This window comes from Cervus canadensis, chromosome 24 (assembly GCF_019320065.1).
Source record: "Cervus canadensis isolate Bull #8, Minnesota chromosome 24, ASM1932006v1, whole genome shotgun sequence".
NCBI classification, from domain to species: domain Eukaryota; kingdom Metazoa; phylum Chordata; class Mammalia; order Artiodactyla; family Cervidae; genus Cervus; species Cervus canadensis.
The window spans coordinates 41,269,798-41,294,715 of NC_057409.1; the positions used below are offsets into that span (position 1 = coordinate 41,269,798).

At 39.8% G+C, this 24,918-nt stretch overlaps 1 protein-coding gene across 2 annotated transcripts in view; it reads right to left on the reverse strand.

Annotated features, from left to right (window-relative positions):
• PARD3B (par-3 family cell polarity regulator beta) overlaps positions 1–24,918 on the reverse strand; it is a 1,123,961-nt gene that overhangs the window by 1,059,021 nt on the left and 40,022 nt on the right. Inside the window, exon 1 of one of the 2 annotated variants that reach the window (XM_043445040.1) lies at positions 637–663. The exons of the other annotated variant lie outside the window; for it this stretch is intronic. Coding sequence (XP_043300975.1) covers positions 637–648 — 12 coding nt within the window. The 5' untranslated portion in view covers positions 649–663. Of the gene's footprint in view, positions 1–636; positions 664–24,918 lie in introns of those variants that run through there. 2 annotated transcript variants of the gene reach the window in all.

The window sequence follows — 24,918 nt, forward strand, 5'->3', positions numbered from 1 at the left end:
TCACGTGAAGAATTCCAGAATGGAATCTAAAAAATATTAGTACATAAGAGTCTATACAAAAAAGTCAAAATACCTTGCTTACACTACCTTGCTACGAGGCTTTGTTTAAAAACCCCAAAGGTTTATGGGGAGGGCCCGGCTGAGCCCAGAGGCCTTCCAGCGACCCAAACCTAGGTGTGGGGCATGTGAATTAAGCCACCATGGACCTTCCATACCAGCCAACAGCTGAGTATCACCAAGTGTCCCTCAACTGACACCCTGTGGAACAGAAGCAGCCCGCGGCCCAGCCAGGCCAAATTCTTAACCCTCAGCCCATGAGATGTAATGAAGTAATTATGTCACAACGACATGTTTCTGAACGCTTAGGCCGGAACAGACAACCATAATACATTGCTTACGAAAGGAACCCTGAAGTTCAACCAACCTTATCAAAATCACCGGAAGCTCTCAAGGCCTCACCTCACTCCACAGGGAGAATGTGGGCACGGGGCCTGAGGACTACCGCAGGCGGCAAGCTCCGCCGCCCCTAGCGCATCTTACACTGAAATCTGAGAAGAGGAGAATCAAACCCATCTACACAGTAAAAATGGAACCAAAAGGCCAGTCCACCACGACATGAGTGGCATGAACACTTACGTGGTCATCCATCTCCCGCCCCTGCCGGCTCCACAGTCCCTCTATCCTGATGGGAATCAGCGCCAGGAGGCTTTACCGGCTCCCAATCCTAAGCCCCGCCCCAAACCATCAAGGGAGGAGCCTCCGGGTGATTCTGATAGGCAGCTAGGATTGCAAGAGGGTGGTTCATCGTTAACCATTAGAATTTCACTGCTTTATGAGCAAAAAAAAAAAAAAAAGGCGGGGCGGGTGAGATTTAAAAAACAAAAAAAAAGGCTTCCTCGGGAAAGAATCACTTTTCCTCAAAAAAGAAAAGAAAGATTTGGCTTGGTTCCCTAAAACTGCAGAGTGATCTCCAGGTACCACTTGTGGAAAACAGATCAGAAAGAATTAGAATTTCCCCCCTTCCAAAACATATAAAATTACTTGCATATGTATATCATTGTGGTCAAATATGTTAAATATATAAAGTACATCTTAAATCTCTGAGCATGTTTCAGGGAGCAGTTTTAAGCACGTGACTTTCAGAAGCAAGTCTATATTTCTGCTTTTAAAATACCTTCTGCAAAGACTGGATTGCAAAGAACTCTTAAAGGGAAAATTTAATTTAAAAAAAAACTTAGCTTCTGTACTAGGCCACTCCACCTGATAAGCTGCATTCTCTTACTGAGCTAATATTAAAACATTTTTCCTCATACAAAGAATTCCAGAATGGAATCAAAAGAATATTAGGAGTGCATACAAAAATATCAAAATAACCTCCACCCCTTTGGTAACAAAGCATGGCCCTTGTCTAACTCTCAGTGGTAAGAAAAAGCACTTGGGATGTCGAAGGTACAAGACTTTGGGCCATTTCCTATAAAAGAAATATTCTCTCTGAACAGTGTTAATATTCAGATATTAGAAAATGAGGTCATTAATGATAAATGTAATTCTTCTCAAACTCATCAAATTCTATCCAAGTATGAATGGAAATGACCCAGTACTCTTGAATAAATATTTATTACTCACCCAGCAGACAGTACTACCTACCAGTCAGGTAGTAGTCGGTCGGGTGAAAGGAAGCCACCCAAAGTTCCACAAAGAGGAAGCTGGATGAACCAGCTGGAATCACTTAAGTGTGAGGCCAGGTGGACCTAGCCTAGAAAGGGATGAGGCTGTCTCCCAGTGAAAACTAAGCCCCGACATGAACGAAGATCGTTCACACCAATGTGAAGCCTTACTCAAACTTGGAAGTGTTTTTCCAAACTCCTGTTGGGTTTGCACTACATGCTTCACATTCTTTCTGCGCAGAGCGCCTTCTGGAATTAACTAAATGCACTTGTGGCAGGAGTGAATCAAGTTAAGTCTATAAAGCAAAGTTTTTATCAGGAAGGAGTTAACAGGCATTAAGCCTCTACATTTCTGTAACACATGATTAACCGAGCGATGAAAAATGTCCTGATGTACAGAAAAATAATACTGAAGTTGGGAGGGTACATTTTCCATGTTTTCATTATCCGTCCCTGATGGTCTTCAGGGATCCAAGCAGTTCACACAGACTTTGTGGATTACTTTACTTCTCAGCACTTAATTTGCCCCAGCAGAGAAATTAACAAACAATAACCACTGAGACACTTTTTATGAGGATTCCTAAAGTAATGCTGGTGAATTAATCAAGACCTACAAATTATTTCAGTGAGAGCTAAAGCACCTTTTTTTTTTTTTAAACACATAATGTGCTATTAGAAAGTCAGGTCCAGAAAAATTAAGAAAATTCTCAAAGAAGTCGAGAGATGGCAAATTTAATAAAATAGGAGTTATAAAGGCATAGAAGAAAATTAACTTGGATGCCTCGGGTTATATGATAAGAATCAGTATTTTGAACTGTTCTGACTTGAAAGACTATTCCATCTATACTTCCTCATTCCAATGCTGAGTAAGAAGACTCCCTTATTGACCACTTTGAAAGATAAACAAGTGAGCACACAGCTATATAATTTAGAGAAGTAAATCTGCTCTCCTTAGAGTTTCAAAGGACGCTATTAACCTAGTGTCAGTCATACCTATGCACAAACTGTTTTTCTAAAACTAGAGTGACTTATAATTATCCTGGTTCTACATCTTGATTCAAAATATTTATTGAGCATCTGCTAAGAGGAAACACCTGTGTTGGTCAATACAGCAGTACAAAGTGGTAAAGATAGCTCCTTGCATCCTCAGTAGAGCTGGGGATACAGCACATCCTATGAAATCGAAATGACCCAATGAGTGATTGAGAGACACTTAATATCAACTTCTGACTTTTTTTTTTTTTCAACTTCTGACTTTTATGTAATATGTTATCTTCTAACCAGACTAAGAAGTTTTAGAGTTTCGTGTGGTTTTTTTATCAATCTTACCCACCCACACCAATGATCATCATAGAGCTGCTCACACAAAGAATCCAAACTGACCTGTTTTGATTTGGTCTCCTTTTCTCTAGAAAAGAGAAATGTTGTTGATGAGAGTTGGCCATACAGTCTGTGACAATAAAAACCAAACAAGCTACAATGCAGATTAAAACCCACCCTCTGACCTAAAAGGACATATTAGCAATCAGAGATCAGGCATGGCATGAATAGAACTGATTATAACATTCTAAATTCCCATGAACTTACCACCACTCAGAGTCTCACTGTCTGTTTCTCTGTGCTACTATTTAAGAAAATTATTGGGCAAGAGTTGTAGCAAAAGAGAATTATTGATTGAAAACTAAGTTGCATGAAAGCAGAACATTTAGGTTGGAGAAGACATACTTAAGAGTAACAGGAAAAGCATCACCAAGAAAGCAAGCAACGAAGCACCTGATATTTATATTACTTAGCAGACGCACAAAGCGTTTCACAAGCAATGTCTCATTTATCTTCCCCATGTGATGAAGTTTGTGACCCAGCTGCACAAAATAGAATACTGGGGCTGAAGGCAAGTGCAGGGTTGAAATACAAATCCAGATTTTGTATCATTCTCCAAAAGGGTGCTACTTACCCTCGATCAGAAATAACTCTCCTCAAGGAGGGGAACAATGTCAATACCTCTACTTGCCTCTTCCAGGTCTAAAATTGTCATGAATATAAAGGAAAGGATGGGTTTCCCAGGTGGCTCAGAGGTTAAGAATCTGCCTGCCGATGCAGAAGGCAAGGATAAATGGGTTCAGTCCCTGGGTGAGGAAGATCCCCTGGAGGAGGAAATGAAACCCACTCCAGTATTCTTGCCTGAAAAATCCCATGGACAAAGGAGCCTGTGTGCTACAGTCCATGGGGTCGCAAAGAGTTGGACACAACTGAGCACATGCACACACAATAAAAGAAAACACAGCAACCAATTACACACCACCTTCAGTGGGGCCAGAAAAACACATAGGTTACATCAACTTCATTGTAATTAGCTAAACAAAGAAGAAATTTCCATAAATTTCTACAATTCTGTAAGAAGATAAATGTCATCTGTTTGAATAATATAGAAGGTGAGGTCTTGCCTTCAGGATTACTTTCAGAACTTGTCTTTTAATTCTACAGTGACCGCTGGAATAGAAAAATTTTCATCTCGATTTTAACAAGCGCACTCACAGTATTTTCACCAAGTTTCTTAGACCTAAATTAAGCAGTTCATGAACCGCTTAAGTTTTACATTATGATTTTTTTTTTTCTTGAAACAGGAGATCTGCATATTTAAGCACTAGTTTCTGATTCGTGGGGAAATTCATCTGGGGGAGGCTATTTTCTAAAAAAAATAAATTTACATAAAGGAATTCCAAATTCGTATCACATCTCACAATCATTCTTCAATTAATCAAATTTGATGAGGAATTCTAATAAGGTCTCACAATTAAGTTTTTATGTATTAAAAAACAATATAGCAATCACCATTTAATGCATAAGACCTAACCACTGCACAGATGATGTTCTAAATTTGAACTTGAAAGGAAAACCCATCAGTGTGCCTGCTTGATTTCTTTAATCTATTCATGTAGGTTAATTACCTGACACTCATTAAGATGACTCTGGGCTTCTTTAAATTTCTGACCATATTAACCTCTCCAACTAATCCTTATTAGAAAAATATTAAAGAGTGTTCATTTCTATTACAAATTGAATTTGAAATGATGAAACAATTATCAAATAAATGGAGTAGAAAACGAGGTTATATGCATGAGAAGATTCAATGCATCAAATATTTTACTTCCATTATTATAAAATAAAGGTCTTAAGGTCTATATTCAAGAAATGTGCTTAAAGATCAATCCTTGAAAGAAATCTCTCCACTCCATTCTTATCCAGTGGGGTGACAAACAAAAACCTCAAGTTCATCATTAACAAATTTACTCAGGGAAAACAATCTTATTTTAAACTAAACAATAGAACAAAAAGATTCAACCACCTAGCTCAGTAAGTCTACTTAATATTGTGGGTCACACATTCTATATTACTCATTTTGCAAATAAAATGGTAGAGAGAGGCCAATAAACTACTGGTCAAGATCACAAAAGCATGAAATATGAAGTTACTTTTAAAAACTGAAAGCATATCTCTTCAGTTCTAGGATGAAAAATAAATTCAAAGACATTTCTTCCCTAGACAAATTTCATTAAAAATTGTCCTATTCCCTTCAACAACTGATATTTCATCTCTGCAGACTCCTTTTTTAAAGATACTATGAAGAGAGTATAACTGGTGGTATTTTATAATGATCACTTAAATTATACTAGAGGTTAGATGAGGAGAAAAAAAGCACAGAAGTCTGGATTCAGGCAATGAATGAAGAAATGGGAGATTTAAGAAAGGGGATTAAGAAAAAAAGGGGAAAGGATGTAGTGACGTGAAGTGAAAGTCTCTCAGTCGAGTACAACTCTTTGGGATCCCATGAACTATACAGTCCCTGGAATTCTCCAGGCCAGAATACTGGAGTGGGTAGCCTTTCCCTTCTCCAGGGGATCTTCCCAACCCAGGGATCGAACCCAGGTCTCCTGCACTGCAGGCGGATTCTTTGCCAGCTGAGCCACAAGGGAAGTCCTCATGCGGGTATGTTCACTAGGATGTATGTTCACTGACTAACAGTGATAATTTATGTAACTGATGGTCACAGATACTCAACATGTCTGGTGGCGCAGGAAACAGCATGACAACATGAATTAAAAGACATGTCTGGTGTCGGGGTATCGGATCCTTTTCTTATATAGGCAACAAATTCAAGGGGCCAATGGTGAAACAACGTAAGAATTCCATGATTCTATGTTTCTGGGACAGAAGTTCTTTCTACTGAGTGTAAATCCACAAATCTTTAAAACTTGAAGGACTAAGTCACTCCATTGAATTCATTAAATATTTAGAAATAGTGCATCTGGAAGTTCACGGTTCACATACTGTTGAAGCCTGACGGAGAATTGTGGGCATTACTTTGCTAGGGTGTGAGATGTGTGCAATTGTGCAGTAGTTTGAACATTCCTTGGCATTGCCTTTCTTGGGACTGGAATGAAAACTGACCTTTTCCAGTCCTGTGGCCACTGCTGAGTTTTCCAAGTTTGCTGGCATGTTGAGTGCAGCACTTTCACAGCATCTTTTTCTAGGATTTGAAATAGCTCAAGTGGAATTCCATCAGCTCCACTAGCCTTGTTCGTAGTGATGCCTCCTAAGGCCCACTTGACTTCCCATTCCAGGATGTCTGGCTCTAGGTGAGTGATCACACCATCATGGTTATATGGGTCATGTAGATTTTTTTTGTACAGTTCCATGCATTCTTGCCACTTCTTCTTAATATCTTCTGCTCCATGCCATTTCTGTCCTTTATTGTGCCCATCTTTGCATGAAATGTTCCCTTGCTTGAGGAGATTTGCTTGAAGAGATCTGTAGTCTTTCCCATTCTATTGTTTTCCTCTATTTCTTTGCACTGATCACTGAGGAAGGCTTTCTTATCTCTCCTTGCTATTCTTGGGAACTCTGCATTCAGATGGGAATATCTTTCCTTTTCTCCTTTGCCTTTCACTTCTCTTCTTTTCTCAGCTATTTGCAAGGCCTCCTCAGACAACCATTTGCCTCTTTACACTTTTTCTTGGGGATGGTCTTGATCACTGCCTCCTGTACAATGTCACAAACCTCCGTCGATAGTACTTGAGGCACTCGATCAGATCAAATCCCTTGAATCTATTTCTTACTTCCACTGTATAATCATAAGGGATTTGATTTAGGTCATACCTGAATGGTCCAGTGGTGTTTCCTATTTTCTTCAATTTAAGTTTGAATTTGGCAATAAAGAGTTCATGATCTGAGCCACAATCAGCTCCCATTCTTGTTTTTGCTGACTGTATAGAGCTTCTCCATCTTTGGCTGCAAAGAATATAATCAATCTGATTTCAGTATTAACCATCTGGTGATGTCCATGTGTAGAGTCTTCTCTTGTGTTGTTGGAAAAGGGCCTTTGCTATGACCAGTGCATTCTCTTGGCAAAACTCTGTTACCCTTTGCCCTGATTCATTTTGTACTCCAAGGCCAAACTGGGATATTTATAACTCTTAATATAAAAAATGTTTTCACCAGAAAAAAAAAAAAACTATCCTTTGTCCATATTTTTTTCTTTCAAATTATAAACAGCCACAACCACAAGGAAACAAAATGGCAATCCATCCATATTATAGAAACTAACTTCATTAGTACAGTTTCTTTTTTAATGCTTTATCCTCTGTATTAACAAAAATGAAAAAAGCAGTCACAAGCACAGCTATGAACAGCACTGGTGTGATCTCTTACCAAATTCTGTAGGAACACTGAACCAAAGTTTTAAAAACATACACACCCATTGACCCAGTAGTTCCAATTTAAGAAATTAACTTAAGGGAACAATAAAGGACACTCAAAAAATTTAAGGGACAGATGGTCATAACAGAGCTATTCATCATTGTGAAAATATCCAACATCATGTACTGCATAAATAATTTGTGACATGTGCATAGTGTACTATTGAATATGGACACATATATGCACAAATATAATACATACACAGAGTTCTTTAATTTAGCTCTTATATAAAGTGTATGTGCCAGGTACTATTCTAAGAACTTTACAAATATTAATTCATTTAATCCTCATAACAACTGTTATATGGATCCTATGACTATCATCTTATTTGAGATGAGGAACTTGAGGCAGAAGGCTAAATAACTTATCCAAAATTGCACAACCAGTAAGTGGAAGACCTGAAATTTGGACCCAGGCAATCAACCTCTATAGTCTGAGCTCTAAAGGATATTTATAACAACATGTAAATAATTTATAGTTATCTCTGATGATGGAGATAATCATAATCTTTTAAGTAAGATTATGTTTTACCTATCTAAATTTTTAAATTTTCCAACTTAAGCTTGTATTATTCTTATAAGAAAACATTTAACACACAAATACAAGAATATCCCAGGAAATAACTAGAAATAACCAGAAAAAAAATGTAAAGTGCAAATCAGAAAGACAGAGAGGACAGTTTAGGTTTCAATATGGGAACTAAAGGAATGAATATAAGAAAAAAGGAGAAGGCCAAGATCAGAGCTCTCTTTTAAATTAGGTGCTCTAAACGGATACATGTCAGATTCTCTAGAAAGCTATTAATTTGGAGCTAAATGTCCACAGTCTCGTACACACAGCAGTAATTCTGTGGAATATTAACAGGCATGGTATGATAGGAAGGTAACATAATCATATGGTTTTATACACTGAATTAAACAAAAGGAAAATGATTTCATTGTCAAAAGACAAACCCTCAGTGGTGCTACCAGAGACTAATGTTTCCCAACTTATTTGTTCATGAAACACTCTTTCAGAGATTCCCTCCTAATTGTTGCTCAGTCAGTCGTGTCAGGTCTTTGCAACATTCTGGACTTCAGCACGCCAGGCTCCCTGTCCATCACCAACTCCTGGAGCTTGCTCAACTCATGTCCATTGAGTTGGTGATGTCATCCAACCATCTCATCCTCTGTAGTCCCCTTCTCCTGCCTTCAATCTTTCCCAGCATCAGGGTCTTTTCCAATGAGTCAGCTCTTCGCATCAGGTGGCCAAAGCATTGGAGATTCAGCATCAGTCTTTCCAATGAATATTCAGGATTGATTTCCTTTAGGATTGACTGGTTTGGTCTCCTTGCAGTCCAAGGGATCCTCATGAGTCTTCTCCAACACCACAGTGCAAAAGCATCAATTCTTCAGTGCTCAGCTTTCTTTATGGTTCAACTTTCACATCCACACATGACCACTGCAAAAACCTTGACTAGACAGACCTTTGTCAGCAAACTAATGTCTCTGCTTTTTAATACACTGTCTAGTTTCATCATAACTTTTCTTGCAAGGAGCAAGCATTTTTTAATTTCATGGCTGCTGTCATCATCTGCAGTGATTTTGGAGCCCAGAAAAATAAAGTCTATCACTGTTTCAATTGTTTCCCCATCTATTTGCCATGAAGTGATAGGACCAAATTCCATGATCTTAGTTTATTGAATGTTGAATTTTATGCCAGCTTTTTCACTCTCCTCTTTCATCTTCATCAAGAGGCTCCTTGGTTCCTCTTTGCTTTCTGCCATTAGGGTGGTGTCATCTGCATATCTGAGGTTATTGATGTTTCTCCCGGCAATCTTCATTCCAGCTTGTGCTTCATCCAGCCTGGCATTTCACATGGACTCTGCATATAAGTTAAATGAGCAGGGTGAAATATAGAACCTCGATGTACTCCTTTTCCAATTAGAAACCAGTCCATTGTTCCATGTCCAGTTCTAATTGTTGCTTCTTGACTTGCATACAGATTTCTCAGGAGGCAGATAAGGTGGTCTGGTATTCCCATCTCTTTAAGAATTTTCCACAGCTTGTTGTGATCCACACAGTCAAAGGCTTAGTGTAGTCAATGAAGCAGAAGTAGATGTTCTTCTGTAATTCTCTTCCTTTTCAGATGATCCAACGGATGTTGGCAATTTGATCTCTGGTTCCTCTGCCTTTTCTAAATCCAGCTTGAACTTCTGGAAGTACTCGGTTCACGTACTGTTGAAACCTAGCTTGGAGAATTTTGAGCATTACTTTGTTAGCATGTGAAATGAGTTCAATTGTGTGGTAGTTTGAACATTCTTTGGCATTGCCCTTCTTTGTGACTGAAATGAAAACTGACCTTTTCCAGTCTTGTGGCCACTGCTGAGTTTTCTAAGTTTGCTGGCATACTGACTGAAGTATTTTCACAGTATCATCTTTTAAGATTTGAAATAGCTCCGCTGTAATTCCATCAGCTCCACTAGCTTTGTTCGTAGTGATGCTTCCTAAGACCCACTTGACTTTGCACTCCAAGATATCTGGCTCTAGGTGAGTGATCACAACATCGTAGTTATCTGGGTCATTAAGATCATTTTTGTACAGTTCTTCTGTGTGTGTGTGTTGGGCTTCCCTGGTGGCTCAGAGGTTAAAGCGTCTGCCTGCGTCTGCCTGCAACGTGGGAGACCTGGATTCAATCCTGGGCCCGGAAGATCCCCTGGAGAAGGAAATGGCAACCCACTCCAGTATTCTTGCCTGGAGAATCCCATGGACGGAGGAGCCTGGTGGGCTACAGTCCACGGGGTCAGCAAAGAGTCGGACATGACTGATCGACTTCACTTTCACTTTCTGTGTATTATTGCCACTTCTTAGTATCTTCTGCTCCTGTTAGGTCCATACCATTTCTGTCCTTTATTATGCCATCTTTGCATGAAATGTTCACTTGGTATCTCTAATTTTCTTGAAGAGATCTCTAATCTTTCCCATTCTATTGTTTTCCTGTACTTCTTTACATTGTTCATTAAGGAAGGCTTTATTATCTCTCCTTGCTATTCTTTGGAACTCTGCATATATATGGGTATATCTTTCCTTTTCTCCTTTGCTTTTTGATTCTCTTCTTTTCTCAGCTATTTGTAATACCTCCTCAGACAACCATTTTGCCTTTTTGCATTTCTTTTTCTTGGGCATGTTTTTGATCACCGCCTCCTGTACAGTGTTACAAACCTCCGTCCATAGTTCTTCAGGCATTCTATCAGATCTAATTCCTTGAATCTATTTGTCACTTCCACTGTATAATTGTACAAGATTTGATTTAGATCATACCTGAATGGCCCAGGGGTTTTCCCTACTTTCTTCAATTTAAATCTGAATTTTGCATTAAGGAGTTCATGATCTGAGCGACAGTCAGCTCTCAGTCCTGTTTTTGCTGACTGTATAGAGCTTCTCCACCTTCACCTGCAAAGAATATAATCAATCTGATTTCTGATACTAAAGCTCTATAAAGCACAATCTGGGGGAGAAATGATTTCGAATATTCCCCTCATCCCTCATTCATCCAAACAAGTACCAAGTGCCCAGTGCCTTGGGACAGACAGCCAGGCATGTGAACAACAGAGAAGACAGGTTCTGGCCCCCCATCATTACTCACTGGTCCAACTAAGCCTGTTTACTCAAGAGTAGAAAACGGTCAATATCACCCGCTCCCCAGTGTCTCTAACGGAGATGTTTAAGAACTGAAATGAGTTTGCAAAGCACATTCGCACATGTTAGCAGTATAATCCTATGCAAACAACTGCCTTCTCTCCACATTGTAGGGCTAAATTGACATTACTTGTTCTGGTTGCTCACAGTTCCCATTACTTTGCCTGGAGAGATGAGTTTTTTAAAAAAAGAAGTGTTTTCAGGGGAACTCAGCAGCAAATAAATAGCATTCACAAAGGGACCATATTTATTAGTGAGGCTTGATCAATGGTTAAGATCTCTACTAGGCAAAGAAACCTGCCTCAGCCCCTTCCATATGAGAAAATTTATTCCATTCTCAGAAATGAGTTGTGGAAGTGGTACCCAGCACTAGAGTCATGTCCCCACCACAGACTGTGAGTGCCGTGAAAACCCAGCCATTGAATCAGGCAGGTTAATTTCCCATACCCAATTCTCCAGTCAGCTTAATTCCTTACAAGCTTGAGATCACCATCTTTATACAAATATAAATATAAACCACAAATATAAATGTTCTCTGCAATTATATTTCTTGCTAAGCTTATTGTTGTTCATTCACTCACTCATGTCTCACTCTTTGTGACCCCATGGACTGCAGCATGCCAGGCTTCCCTGTCCTTCACCATCTTCTGGAGCTTGCTCAGACTTGCTAAGCTTAGCTTAGTTGAAAGATTATTTGGAGGGTGTTCTATGTTTTTGTATCTGCTAAAGGTTTTTTGCAAGCAACATTCCACATACTTTTCTACCAGACAAACAAACCTCTAAACTTCTAAGTCAGCAAAAGGAGCCCCTTTATGAGCAGCAGAATTCATCCTTGAACCTGGAAGTCAACTAGGCAAGCATTTTATGGTCATTGTGCCAAGCAACTTAGAAAATAGTCATGTGCCATGCATCCTGTTTCAGTACTAACAAAAGAAAATGATACAAGAAGTGACTTGGAAGATCATGCTCAATTAGGCAGTCAGACAGGAATCCCTGATTCAAGATTCTCAGCATCTCTAGAAAGGAAAAACAATTAGGAACAAAATAGATAGAAAAAGAAGAAAAGATGGGGCTGAACTGGTCAGTGGTTGCTGATTTTAGGAGCTGGGTGATGGACACATGAGGGTGAGAGGCTCATAATATATTGTACACATATGTTGGAAATTTTTCACAATAAAGGTTTTTTTTTTAATAAAAAAGGAAATAATAGCTATTAGACAATAAAAAATTGAGGACTTTGTGTTCTTGTATCTCATGATTCCATAATACTAAATGTAACTATTTATGAAATTCAGTCTATCAAATAAGCCATCACAAGACTCACTGTGGTGCTGTATTGTTTTCATTCCATTGTCTTTACACCCAGCAGTCAGAGAGCTCCTGAGAGCAGAGCACACAGCCCGCTCACAGCATCTAGCAAAACATCTGCAAATAATCAGTTGCTCAAAAAGAAAAAGTTTGCTGAATGAATGAATAAAATCCCATTTCTTTGTTTCACTGAAGAATTCAAATTGAGCCCAGTAGCACAGCATTCTCTCATTTCCCTTAAAACTAAATTCTGAGTCTCAATTTTGACCAGGGCTCTGATTATTACAAAACAGTAGACAAAGCAAGAATACATGAAACTTGTAAAATATGCCCTTATTATATCCACGTGGCTTTACGCAAAGATACTCGACACTCTGAAACAGCCCTCTCAGTACCACTATAATAAAAAAAGACCTTACAAAATGACTATTGTCAAGTGAATAAGATATATAAATATCCCACCTCTTAATAAGCACCAATATTTTACATTTTTTGGAAACTGTTTCTTTTTTCTCCCCCAACTTCTTTCTGCCATGCTTCCCTCATTTCCCCCCACCACTATTTCACAGACACGGGCAGTAATCTCACCGGCACTGGGGGGTGGGGGTAGGAGCCACACCATTAACCACTGTCTTAAACACACTATGCCCGTGGTACCCATCCTTGCCAAAACCTCAGACTGCGTCGCAGTTTTTCATCTGTTCACTGCGTGGCTTCACTGTGGGCTCCACATCAAAGATTTAGAAAGAGCAGTTTCCACTGTCAGTCGGGAAGGGGGTGCGAGATAAGGTGGGGCAGACAAGCTTTTGCTGCCCTTTGGAGATTGTGGAGGGAGGTGATGTCTTTCTCTTGGCATCTCAAGCAGACCTTCTGAGTGCATTCTCCTATACAAATAAAGAAACTTCCATGTTACTAAGGTATAATTCTGATACACCAAGGGTCAAACAGGATTTTTGAACTGATGCAGCATCTGAGCACCTGTGACATGAAGAGCAAACTTTCAAACAACTCCAGAAAATTCTCAGAGCAAGCCCTGTCTATAAGGTAGACGCATGACCCTAAGGAATAGACATTTCTCTAGCCAGGTCACAGCAGGCGACATTCAGACTTGTGCACTTAAAGACAGTGATGGGGAAAGAAAATTCATGAAGGCACCTGGTCAATCCACCTCACAGACAACATCATAGCTGAAGTCTTCCTCTTTCTTTAATTCTGTGCTGTTTACATCACAGGGTTTCAAGTATTTATTTTATTCAGGGTTTATTTCCTGTTTTGATATTCTTGCAATTCAAGGCACTGTCAAGAATCTTCTCCAGCACCACTATTGCAAAGCATCAATTCTTCAGCGCTCAGCCTTCTTTATGGTCCAACTCTCACATCCATACATGGCGTAGGTACATGACTCCTGGACAAACCATCACTTTGACTATACAGACCTTTGTTGGCAAAGTGATATCTCTGCTTTTTAATATGCTGTCTAGGTTTGTCATAGCTTTTCTTCCAAGGAGCAAGCGTCTCTTAATTTCATGGCTGCAGTCACCACCCACAGTAATTTTGGAGCCCAAGAAAATAAAATTTGTCACTGCTTCTACTTTTTCCCTTTCTATTAGTATTTGCCAAAAAGTGATGGGACTGGATGCCACAATCTTAGTTTTTTAAATGTTGAGTTTTAAGTCAGCTTCTTCACTCTATTTCACCCTTATCAAGAGGCTCTTTAGTTCCTCTTCATTTTCTGCCATTAGGGTGGTAACACCTGTGTGTCTGAAGATGTCGATACTTCCGCCAGCCACCTTGATTCCAACTTGTGATTCATCCAGTCCAGAATTTCTCATGATGTACTCTGCATGTAAGTCAAATAAGCAGGGTGACAATATATAGCCTTGACATACTCCTTTCCCAATTTGAACCAGTCCATTGTTCCATGTTTGGTTCTAATTGTTGCTTGTTGACCTGCATACAGGTTTCTCAGGAGACAAATAAGGTGGTCTGACTCCCATCCCACTAAGAATTTTCCGCAGTTTGTTGTTCAGTCCTCATTCCAATGCCAAAGAATGTTCAAACTACCGAATAGTGTGCTCATTTCACATGCTAGCAAGGTTATGCTCAAAAATACGTCAAGCTAGGCTTCAGCAGTACATGAACCAAGAACTTCCATATGTACAAGCTGGATTTTGAAGTGGCAGAGGAACCAAATACCAAATTGCTAATATTCATTGGATGATGGAGAAAGCAAGGGAGTTCCAGAAAAACATCAACTTCTGCTTCACTGACTACACGAAGCCTTTGACTTTGTGGACCATTTAATCCATTGTTATTACTGTGAGAAAATGTGTTGGCAAACGCTACAGAGAGGACGGTTGGTTGGCTTAGTCGCTAAGTCATGCCCAACTCTTGCAACCCCATGGACTGTAACCTGCCAGGCTCTTCTGTCCAAGGGATCTTCCAGGCAAGAATACTGGAGTGGGTTACCATTTCCTTCTTCAGGGGATCTTCCCGACCCAGGAGTCAAACCTGGGTGTCCTGCATTGCAGGCAAATTCTTTTGACTAAGCTATGAGGGAAACTAGGAATTGTCTATTTCTCATCATGTTAGACAGATGCTATTATAAATCTATCATAAATAGATACCATTTTTACTGAAATGCACAGGAAGGCATGATAATGAGTGAAAATAATGTCTTAATGAGTAAGATGTGCAGAGTGCTGCGTTTTCTGGCCTTAGTATTTGATCTCATCCCACTGTTGTTTTTTTCTTTTTTATTTTTACTTGGAGGATAATTGCTTAACTATGCGGTATTGGTTTCCGCCATACAACAATGAATCAGCCATAAGTACACCAATGTCCCCTCCGTCTTGAGCCTCCTTCCGCATCCCCCACCCCCCATCACACCCCTCTAGGTCATCACAGAGCACTGAGCTGAGCTCCCTGCATTAAACACCAACTTTCCACTAGCTAGCTGTTGTACACAAGGTAACGTATATATTTCAATGCTACTTTCTCAATTCGTCCCACCATGTTTTAATGAAGACAAGCTCACAAGATCCTTTTCACTCAATACCTGTTTTACTTAAATCCTCAATCTCAGGCTCATTTTCATATGTGCAGTTCCTGGACTTTTATTCAGGGGGCAAGTCTAAATCTAAATTTAAAGTGATAAAAGTGATAAAAAAATCTAAAGTGATAAAAATATCACTCAGTGATATCCAGAGTGCCAGAATCACTATGAATATTAAACCTTAAGACACAGCACAGTCAAAACACTATTGTTGAGTTCCCCAGTGAAAGTTTTCAGTAAGATCATTTCAGACTAAAACACAGACACTGCCAGTAATGTTGTAGAGTGTGCTGGTCATGGTTAGCAAAGGGAGATAAGGGAGAGAAAGGCAGAAGGCAGAGTTATGTAGACACAAGGATATTTGCAAACAAACACAAGTTCTGTATTTGTAAGACCTGGGGTCAAGCTTGACCTTACTGGCTAGTAGAAGTGAGTCCCTGTCATTTATGATTCCTCAGTTTTCTGACAAGTGAGATGACTCCCTACTCTACTCAGTATTTGCCTAGAAAAAGTAAACGAAGTCAAATAAAAATATTTCTAAACTACTGAGCATACTGTGGTGATCATCACCCCAGTCTTAGATTAGTACCCTCCCTCCAACTTAAATATCTTGGGAGAAGTGGGAGCCAGCAGAGCATTAGAAAATTTGCCGTTTTGAAGGCAGTAAATTGGTGAGGGGTTGCACATAAGTATCAGGACAAGCATTGATTAATGCCAATGGCATGCTAGATACAATACGGCACTGTGGAGGATAGGACAAGACACCGCATTGCTCCACCACTGTTACCTTCACACTCTTCTACTCAGCGTAAGTTTTTCTCCCATGCTGGGGAGCCTCAGTCTACATTAAGGGTTCTTAGATTCTCACTGTCTATGGCATTGTGTTGGGTTTTGTACAAAATCTGATACAGCAGTCCATGACTTCACAGTACTCTTTTAATAACAGAAATCACCACAATCTTACTTATAACATCCAAATCTTTTCAACCTATTAAAACCTAACAGGAGCCACACCATGTGCAAGATAAACAGTCAGAGAAACAAACAAAAAAAATCTATATAAATTACCAAAAATACAAACACAGTGGAAGCAACCCAAATGCCACTCAATAAATAATCCAATAAATGCATGGTAGTATATCAATCTAACAGAGTATTCAGTTCAGTTCAGTTCAGTCACTCAGTTGTGTCCAGCTCTTTGCGACCCCATGAATCACAGCACGCCAGGCCTCCCTGTCCGTCACCAACTCCCGGAGTTTACTCAAACTCATGCCCATCGAGTCGGTGATGCCATCCAGCCATCTCATCCTCTGTCGTCCCCTTCTCCTCCTGCCCCCAATCCCTCCCAGCCTCAGGGTCTTTACCAATGAGTCAACTCTTCGCATGAGGTGGCCAAAGTACTGGAGTTTCAACAGAGTATTACTCTGCCATAAAAATGAATGCCTATCGATATATTCCATAGCATGGGTGAACCTCAAAAACATTATACAAAATGAAATACACTTATCACAAAAGACCACATATTGGCTGTATGACTTCATTCACATGAAATATCCAGAACAGGCAAGCATACAGAGACAAAAAGTAGACTAGAAGGTGTCATTGGCTGAGGAGATATGAGGATGACCGCTAAGGTGAATGGGGTTTCTTTGGGAAGTAATTAAAATATTCTAAAATTGATTGTGGCAACAGATTACAAATCTGAATATACTAAAAGTCACTGAATTATACAGTTTAAATAAGTGAATTGTGTAATATGTAAACTATTTCTCAACAAAGCTGTTCTAGAAGATAAACGAGGTATAAATCATGAAAAAAGTTATATAAAAACATCAAAAATATCCTGTGAAGGAAGACAAGTTAACAAAAGTGGAATAGCGGATTCTTTTATTTAAGATTATTTTCATCATTGGGTGTTTTAGAAAACACAACTGTCATCTAAAACAACATATTTTCATGGCAGGCTTTCCCATGAACAAAAACAACAACAAGAATGCACCTTTTATCAAAAAAATAATCATTTTAAATAAGAGTTGAATAAATGGATCAGACAGTCTCTTTTTATTTGGCTAGGTCATAAAAATATTGTACTTAACTCATTTCACAGATTTCTAGGGAAAATGAGAGTCACCTTTCTATTCATAGCTGAGAGAGTACAAGACAGGTAAGCATCTTTCAGAGTAGCGTACCTTCCTAAGGGATGTAGCTGGTTCCCTCAGACCCTTGGCCTCCAGCCATCTCCCATATAACCTGTACCACAGAGGTCACCCAGGGGTCATCAGGTACACCTTTGCCCTCCTGACTAGTCTGCATTAGATATGGTCTGCATTTCAGACCATTTAGATATAGTCATCTAAATAATGACTGTCCACCTTTACTCAGTTATCAGATCACAAAATTTCTAGTTTTAATAGAAAAAAATGATAATTCAAATTATCCATTATGGGCATCTTATCAAATATATATATATACACACACATACACATACATGTATGTATTTTTAAAAGATAACTTTAGCACAGTAAAAGGTATGGAAACATTATACAGTAATTTTGCATTATGCCTTCATGATAAAACATCATTACATATGAACAAATCTTTCACAGTACTACTCCAAGAAATTAATGATGATCAACTAAAAACTATATAGGATCAACTATATAGGAGTTTTTGGAAATTTTATCTAAATCCTGCTTGCTTCTGAAGGATACTACCACTTTCATTCAGAGGCAGTTATAAAATTAAAATTCAGAAGAATTATTTTCACAACTCGCCCATCTTCCCAAGCCTGACACTTGGATGCACTTGCTTGTGAACCTTAGCCCCGAAACCCCAAAGGACATTCTTTTGCTGTACCATTGAGCTGGCAGCTATTGTTCTAATTTCCCTACTGACGAGCCAAACAGTTAATCTGTTTTAACACACAATGCATAAAAGGTTTCATTTCAGTCCAGAAAAGAGAAAGAGACACTTATAATCACTGGGCATTCATATTTGAATGACAGCTAAACATAAAGGAACATCAGGCATGCAGCCATCTGGAAAAGAGCTGGTATTCTTCCATATTATCTGTTCTCAAACCTTTAAGACAAAAGGGTCAGAGGTTGGCCCAAGACTTCCATTTAGTAAGATGCTCATTTCAAATCCATCGTCATTAATAAACATTCTGTCAGCTCCACAATAAAAGACAATCAGCTCCCCTCTCTTTCCGTTTGGTTCACTCTGAAAGATGGAAAGATGGCTTCATAATAAACATATACATGCACACTTAGAATTATTTTATTTACCCAGATAAATTGTGTGTGCCTGCTTAGAAGCAACATTTTTTTTTTTTTGCCAAAGAAAAAGGAACACAGTTTTACTGGATGTTAATACATAGTAATTGTAACATTCATTTTAATACAAAAGACAAAGTAGGCAACTAACCTGTGCTTATTATTAAAATTGCAATTTTTCCCCATTTAAGTTACTGAACCCCAACTGGAGATAATAAAATTATTACAAAATGCCGAAGAAAATCACAATATACACAAGAAGCTTACTGCCTATCTTTAAAACAAAACCTTATTTTATGTTGTATATATAATTTCAAAATACAGTTTACCTTGTTATTGTCACTCATACTCAGTTTCAGGGGGGAAAGAATGGCTTTTTTCAGTCCTTCCTAAGAACCAAAGGGCAGATAATTTGACCTTATCTACTTCAATGAGTGGTATTTCAACACACACAAATGATCACAGACTCGGACAGTTTATTGAAAAGGCTGAGTCACAGTCCTTCTTAAGGGAGCTCTGGTCACCATCAGCTACATTTTACTGGAGACAGTCCCCAGTCACCTTCTGGCCATGAGCAATGCCTTCTCTCTTCCTACCGTAAGACAGGGAGGCCCTCAAGGCATGTCCCCAGCCCCTTTCTCCTGGCCCCAGCCATGAAAGTCTGAATCTCACCATCCACACACCCAGGAGTAAGGCAAGGACTCTGGATGGATGGATCAGTGGCACCAGCATCTGTGTCAACAAGAATGAACAAAAGCATCCATAAAGGAAAGCATCCATCTGACCAGCATTCTCACTGCTTTCTCACATGCTCTTCACAGTCACAATGAGACAGAAAGGGGAAGAGACTGCCCAGGATAGCAGCTGACCCACAGCAGCCTAGAAACCAAGGTTCAGAGTCTCAAGAAGCAAGTCCCCACCACTCACCCTCAGTTAATCCATGGGCCCCAATCTTTACTGTTGAAACCAGGGACCCTGTTGGGTTTGCTGCCCACCAGGCTTCCCATACCACTACCCACCCAGCCAGAACACGGCTGCCACTCCTGAGCAGGGGAAGGCACTCATCTCAGCCCCCCACCCAGTTCACAGTCCTCACTCTTCGCACTAAGGTTGCTCTGCAGAACTAGATCTTGGGCTCAGCCCGAAGAGCAGTCCTACAGGGGGAGGGTGCAGAGACCGCTCACAAGGCAACTTAGAGCCACGAGCAGCCTTGGGCAGCCATGGTGCGATCGCGGCAGAGGAAAGTTCTCCAACAGCACCAACCAAGCATCCTGACACCCTTAGTGAAAGTGTTGATCTCTCCGTGGTGCCCAACTCTTTGCGATCCCATGGACTATGGACCTCCAGGCTCCTCTGTCCATGGAATTCTCCAAGCAAGAACACTGGAGTGAGTAGCCATTCCCTTCTCCAGTGGAATCTTCCTGACCCAGGGACGGAACCCAGGTTTCCTGCATGGCAGACGGATTCTTTACCTCTGAGCCACCAGGGAAGCCTCTAGGACAGCCCCAGTTGACACGTGGTCCAGAGATAATTATTAACAGCACCTCTTTTACTCTCCACAGTACCTTAGTCTGAATCCTAAATGATACGGCTGTTGTATGTATACCGGTGTAGAGGAATCCTGGGCTTGGTCCTCCCTCCCCTTCCATGATCCAGGACCATTCTCCCACCCTAATTTTCTTTTTCCCCCATGTTTGAGAAATGGCCAAGAGTAACTAAGCATTGCTAAAAGATTTATGTGAAACAGTAACTGGGTGATGGGATTCAACAGAGGTTAAACACTCTCTGAAGTACCCTCCTCCACCCACACACCCCTCATTTCTTCCCCTGGCTGACTCCTACTCTTAGGCAAAAAGTCAGTTCAGGTGCCCGCTCCAGGAAGCCCTCCATGATACTGACCTCCATTCTATCCCCAGGAAAAATACCTGCATTAAGTGTAACTCTGCTTCATTTTCTGCAGCGCCGCCGCCCTCCCCATCTACCTATCACGTCTCACTAGCCAGTGAGCTCCCTCGTGGTAGAGACAGTGCCTCCTCACCTCTGCTATCTCAAGAACTCAGCTCAGTGCCTGCCATATGGTGGGTCTTTAAATAATGTCCAGCATATGATTTGTTAAAAGTATTTTGGGGCCAGAATGTGAAGCGCTTTTAGGCCTTGCTCAGGAAATTTCAGAGTTTCATGCTGTAGCAAGGAGAAACTAGAGTAGGAAACATTTTGGAGCAGGATGACCAGATGCGTGTTTAGAAGGATGATTTGGGCCAAAGAGCAGCAGATGGATCAGGAGGTCCCTACCCCGTCCTTGCAACCAAATTATCAGACAGTTGGATAATCACACCTTCACCTCACATTTCATATCAGGCCCATTTCCCTATTTCTTACCCCTCCATTTCCTTTAAAAGTACTATGATCTTGCTCTTGTAAAAAAACTTTCAGTTCTGCCTTTTTGTTTTGACTACTGTATTCCTTTTGCTCACACTCCATTTGGTCCTCACCATAATCTTAAGGCTAGATGGATCCCATGAAGAATCTAGTATAATCAAGCTGACTGACCCAAGAGCACACAGCTGATAAATTACCATGATTTCAGCCCTAAAATATGAAACAAATTAATTCCCTTCCTAATACCCTCAACTTTGTCAATGGCATTTCCCTTGCCACCTACCTAAAAAATCATGGTCATCTGAAATCCAAACTCTCTGACACAAACTACTGCCAGCCATCCTTTACATTCTTCTTACCCTAGTGTTTTACTTTCTGATCCACCCAGTCTGAGCTGGACCTCTCTGGTTCAATCAAACATACGCTTAGGGCTAAGCACCCTCTTGTTGTTAAGTGGCTCAGTGCCGTCTAACTCTTTGTGACCCCATGGACTGCAGCACACCAGACCTCCCGGTCCTTCACTATCTCCCAGAGTTTGCTCAAACTTGTGTCCATTGAGTCAGGGATGCCATCCAACCATCTCATCCTTTGTCGTCCCCTTCTCTTCCTGCCTTCAGTCTTTCCCAGCATCAGGGTCTTTCCCAATGAGTCGGCTCTTCACATCAGGTGGCCAAAGTATTGGAGCTTTAGCTTCAACATCAGTCCTTCCAATGATGATTCAGGGTTGATTTCCTTTAGAACTGACCCTGAACAAAACTATATCCTGTCTTCTATTCTCTTCCTACTGCAGGGTCTTCTCTTTCTACTGTATTCTAAAACATCCCTACAAACAGATTCTGATAAGAACACGGCCTTCATTCAGGCATACCAGTGCTAGAAAGCCTACATTGGCTCACAACAGCTAAGCTCAATGTCAGCACAGTGCCATCTGAGGCCTCTTGGCTCTTGGTCCTTTTTCTCTCTTCCACCTTATTAGTGCCTCCCTCCAGCATGAATATAGTTCAATCAGATCAGTTTCCTTGAAAATCTGCTCCAATATCTACCCCCACCTCAAAGCCTTTTCTCCCTACCTATGTGTCAAAACTGAGCTCTGCCCTCTTCTTTCCTATGGACATTTCCCAATCACTCTCCTCCTTGCATTTATATTTTAATATAGGTTTTGCCACCAAAGGACCTAATGACAGGACCTCTTCTCTTCTGCCCTAATTATGCCACATGAACATGTGCAGTTGTCCCAACTATATGCAACCCCTTTGGGGCAGAGAGTCATGACCAAAGCCCCCAGTCGGTCTCACTTGACTAGGTCATCCCTAAGCTCTCAGGGAGTGGCTTCATAAAGACATATCTGGTCTTAACATATTAAATTTTTAATTATATCTGCTAAGGGTTTTTTGGTTTTGTTTTGTTTTATTTTTTTAATTGGTAGGCAAAAGAGCTTGAGAGAGAAAACCAAGGCTATGAGCCCTCTGGAAACCATCCCACATTTTAGGAGGGATGTTGGAGGAACAGGAGATTTTTTGAATGAAGGAGAGGTGCCCCAGCTCTGCGTCCTCTGGAAACCAGAGGTTAAAGTCCTCTGCGTCAAAGGGGGACTGATGATAATTTCTAGTTTTGGATGTCATGGTTCTAATTTAAAAAAAAAAAACAACTTTCTCCACGGACTGTTCTTTATTGGCAGAAACAGGAGAATAGAATTTTTATTTAAATTTATTTAAAGTAAACTCAGGAATCCATTTTAAGTGATGTATTCTCAATATAAAAAGAAAAGCACCTCTCTGAAATATTCTACAATAAGATTTAATCTAAAAGTAAAGATTAGGAGCAATTAAATGCAGAGTAAATGATATTACCAAATATAATGATGTAGTACCTTTGAAAACCATAAAAGGAACCAAAAGCCCAGTGGAGATATTTGCATTTCAAATATTGGGAGATGAAAGTTACTACAGAAACCAAAGTAAAAAGTCTAGCACTAAATAATGCTGAGGGCCTTCCCTAAAAGGAGTTCTTATGATTCAGTCTTTGAGTTAAATACACAGGTTACCTGATTACTCCAGAAGGTTTAGCATCTTCAATATTAAAAAACAAAAAGTGTTAATACAGGCCAGCTTGCTCTCATTACGTGTATGATAAATGGATTCCTGTCACTCTCGCATACTGTTTAGCTTGTTCCGCATGAAAGAATTCTCAATCTGATGTGACCAAAAGAACCTAGGGCCAATTCACTGAAGTCTACCCAGCAACATGAGAAGCAGTTGGTTTGAGGTCTGAAGTCAGACACCATGACTTGTTACAGTGTGTTTTTCCTACTTCAATCAAAACCACAATAATTCTAATGTATCCCCTCCTTCAGAGTATGATGAAGGGCATATGAGTGAATAAAAAACCAACTGAGATGACCCATGTCTGCTCTTCTCCCTCGGAGCCTAACAAAAAACGATTGACTATGTCTGAGCTGAATGAACTCAATTTTAGTAATTCGGGGCTTTACAAAATGAATTTAGAATCAGTGAAATGGTTTTCTTTGCTTTCAATTCAAAACATAAAAAGCTACTTCTTGTATTTAAATGCCCTCATAAAGCCATCCAAATATCTTCACATTTCGATTATAGGAGAGCTCCAAAGTGCAAGTATCTATCAACAATTCCATTTATCTGTGGACAATTCATTGCCTACAATGAATAAAAGCCCCTAATAGTAATTAAAGTAGATAGAAAATAGAAAATTCAATTTTTTTAAAGATTCTTTCAGTTTTAAATAATGCAGCTATCTGAGCAGAATTAACCATCATAAAGTAGCTTTTTATCTTCCTTATATCCTGTAAAAGATAAGATTTATACCATAAACATTGCTCTTATAATGAGCTTTCTGGCTTTTCCATACAAGTTATGTCTCCTCTAGCTTACTGGCAGATCCTCTACAAAACCATTGGCATACCTCCCAGTGTTTATAAAAATTACACACACACAGAATTTTACAAAACATGAAGAGTCAGTAGCTTCCTAAAACTAAATGTTTCTATTCCATTTTTATCTTTCACTTATACAATATAGTCTGAGCCATTACCCAGTACCACTGTATACCTTGGAAAGAAACAGTTATATACTCTATACTCCAATTTCTGTTAGGAACAAACAATAGAGGTAAAATAATCACAAGGTTAATAATGCCATATTTACCAGCATTGGTCACATATATTTTTTTTTATCTTTTTAATTTACATGAATTTTTAAAATTAGGTAAAATGGTACAAAACATTTAAAGTTTGAGATGATCATATTTAATACTTAAATTAATAATTTATGAACTATGTTAACATAAAATCTCCCAAACACTGAAAACAGTCCAATTAACTAAAGAATAATAGACAGGCCATGAGCTTCCTCCCTCACAAAACCTCCTTGTGAACCTGTTGGAAAGAAGGCAATGAATGGAAGTCATAAATTTCAGGCCTGTGTGCTCTTTTTGATCATGAAAGCTTTCATTAACCACAGATTAATTCTGAGGAAAAATAAAGTCAGGACGCCACTACCAGGATCCATAGCTGAGAGTTCAAGCAAAATGCCAGAAATTAGGAGCCAATTCTAGTCCTGACTCTTGCAGCATCCGTGCTGGTAGCCTTGGGGAAGCATTTAATTTCTAATGTTTAAGTACCTTCATCCTCCAAACAGGGGCAAGCCTAAGTAATTACTCTCACAGCAGTTCAGGGAGATAGGTTAACGCAGACACAGGTCTTCAGATGATGACCTACAGAAATACCAAACACTGACGCTGCTGGCAGAGTAGAAACGTGCTACTGG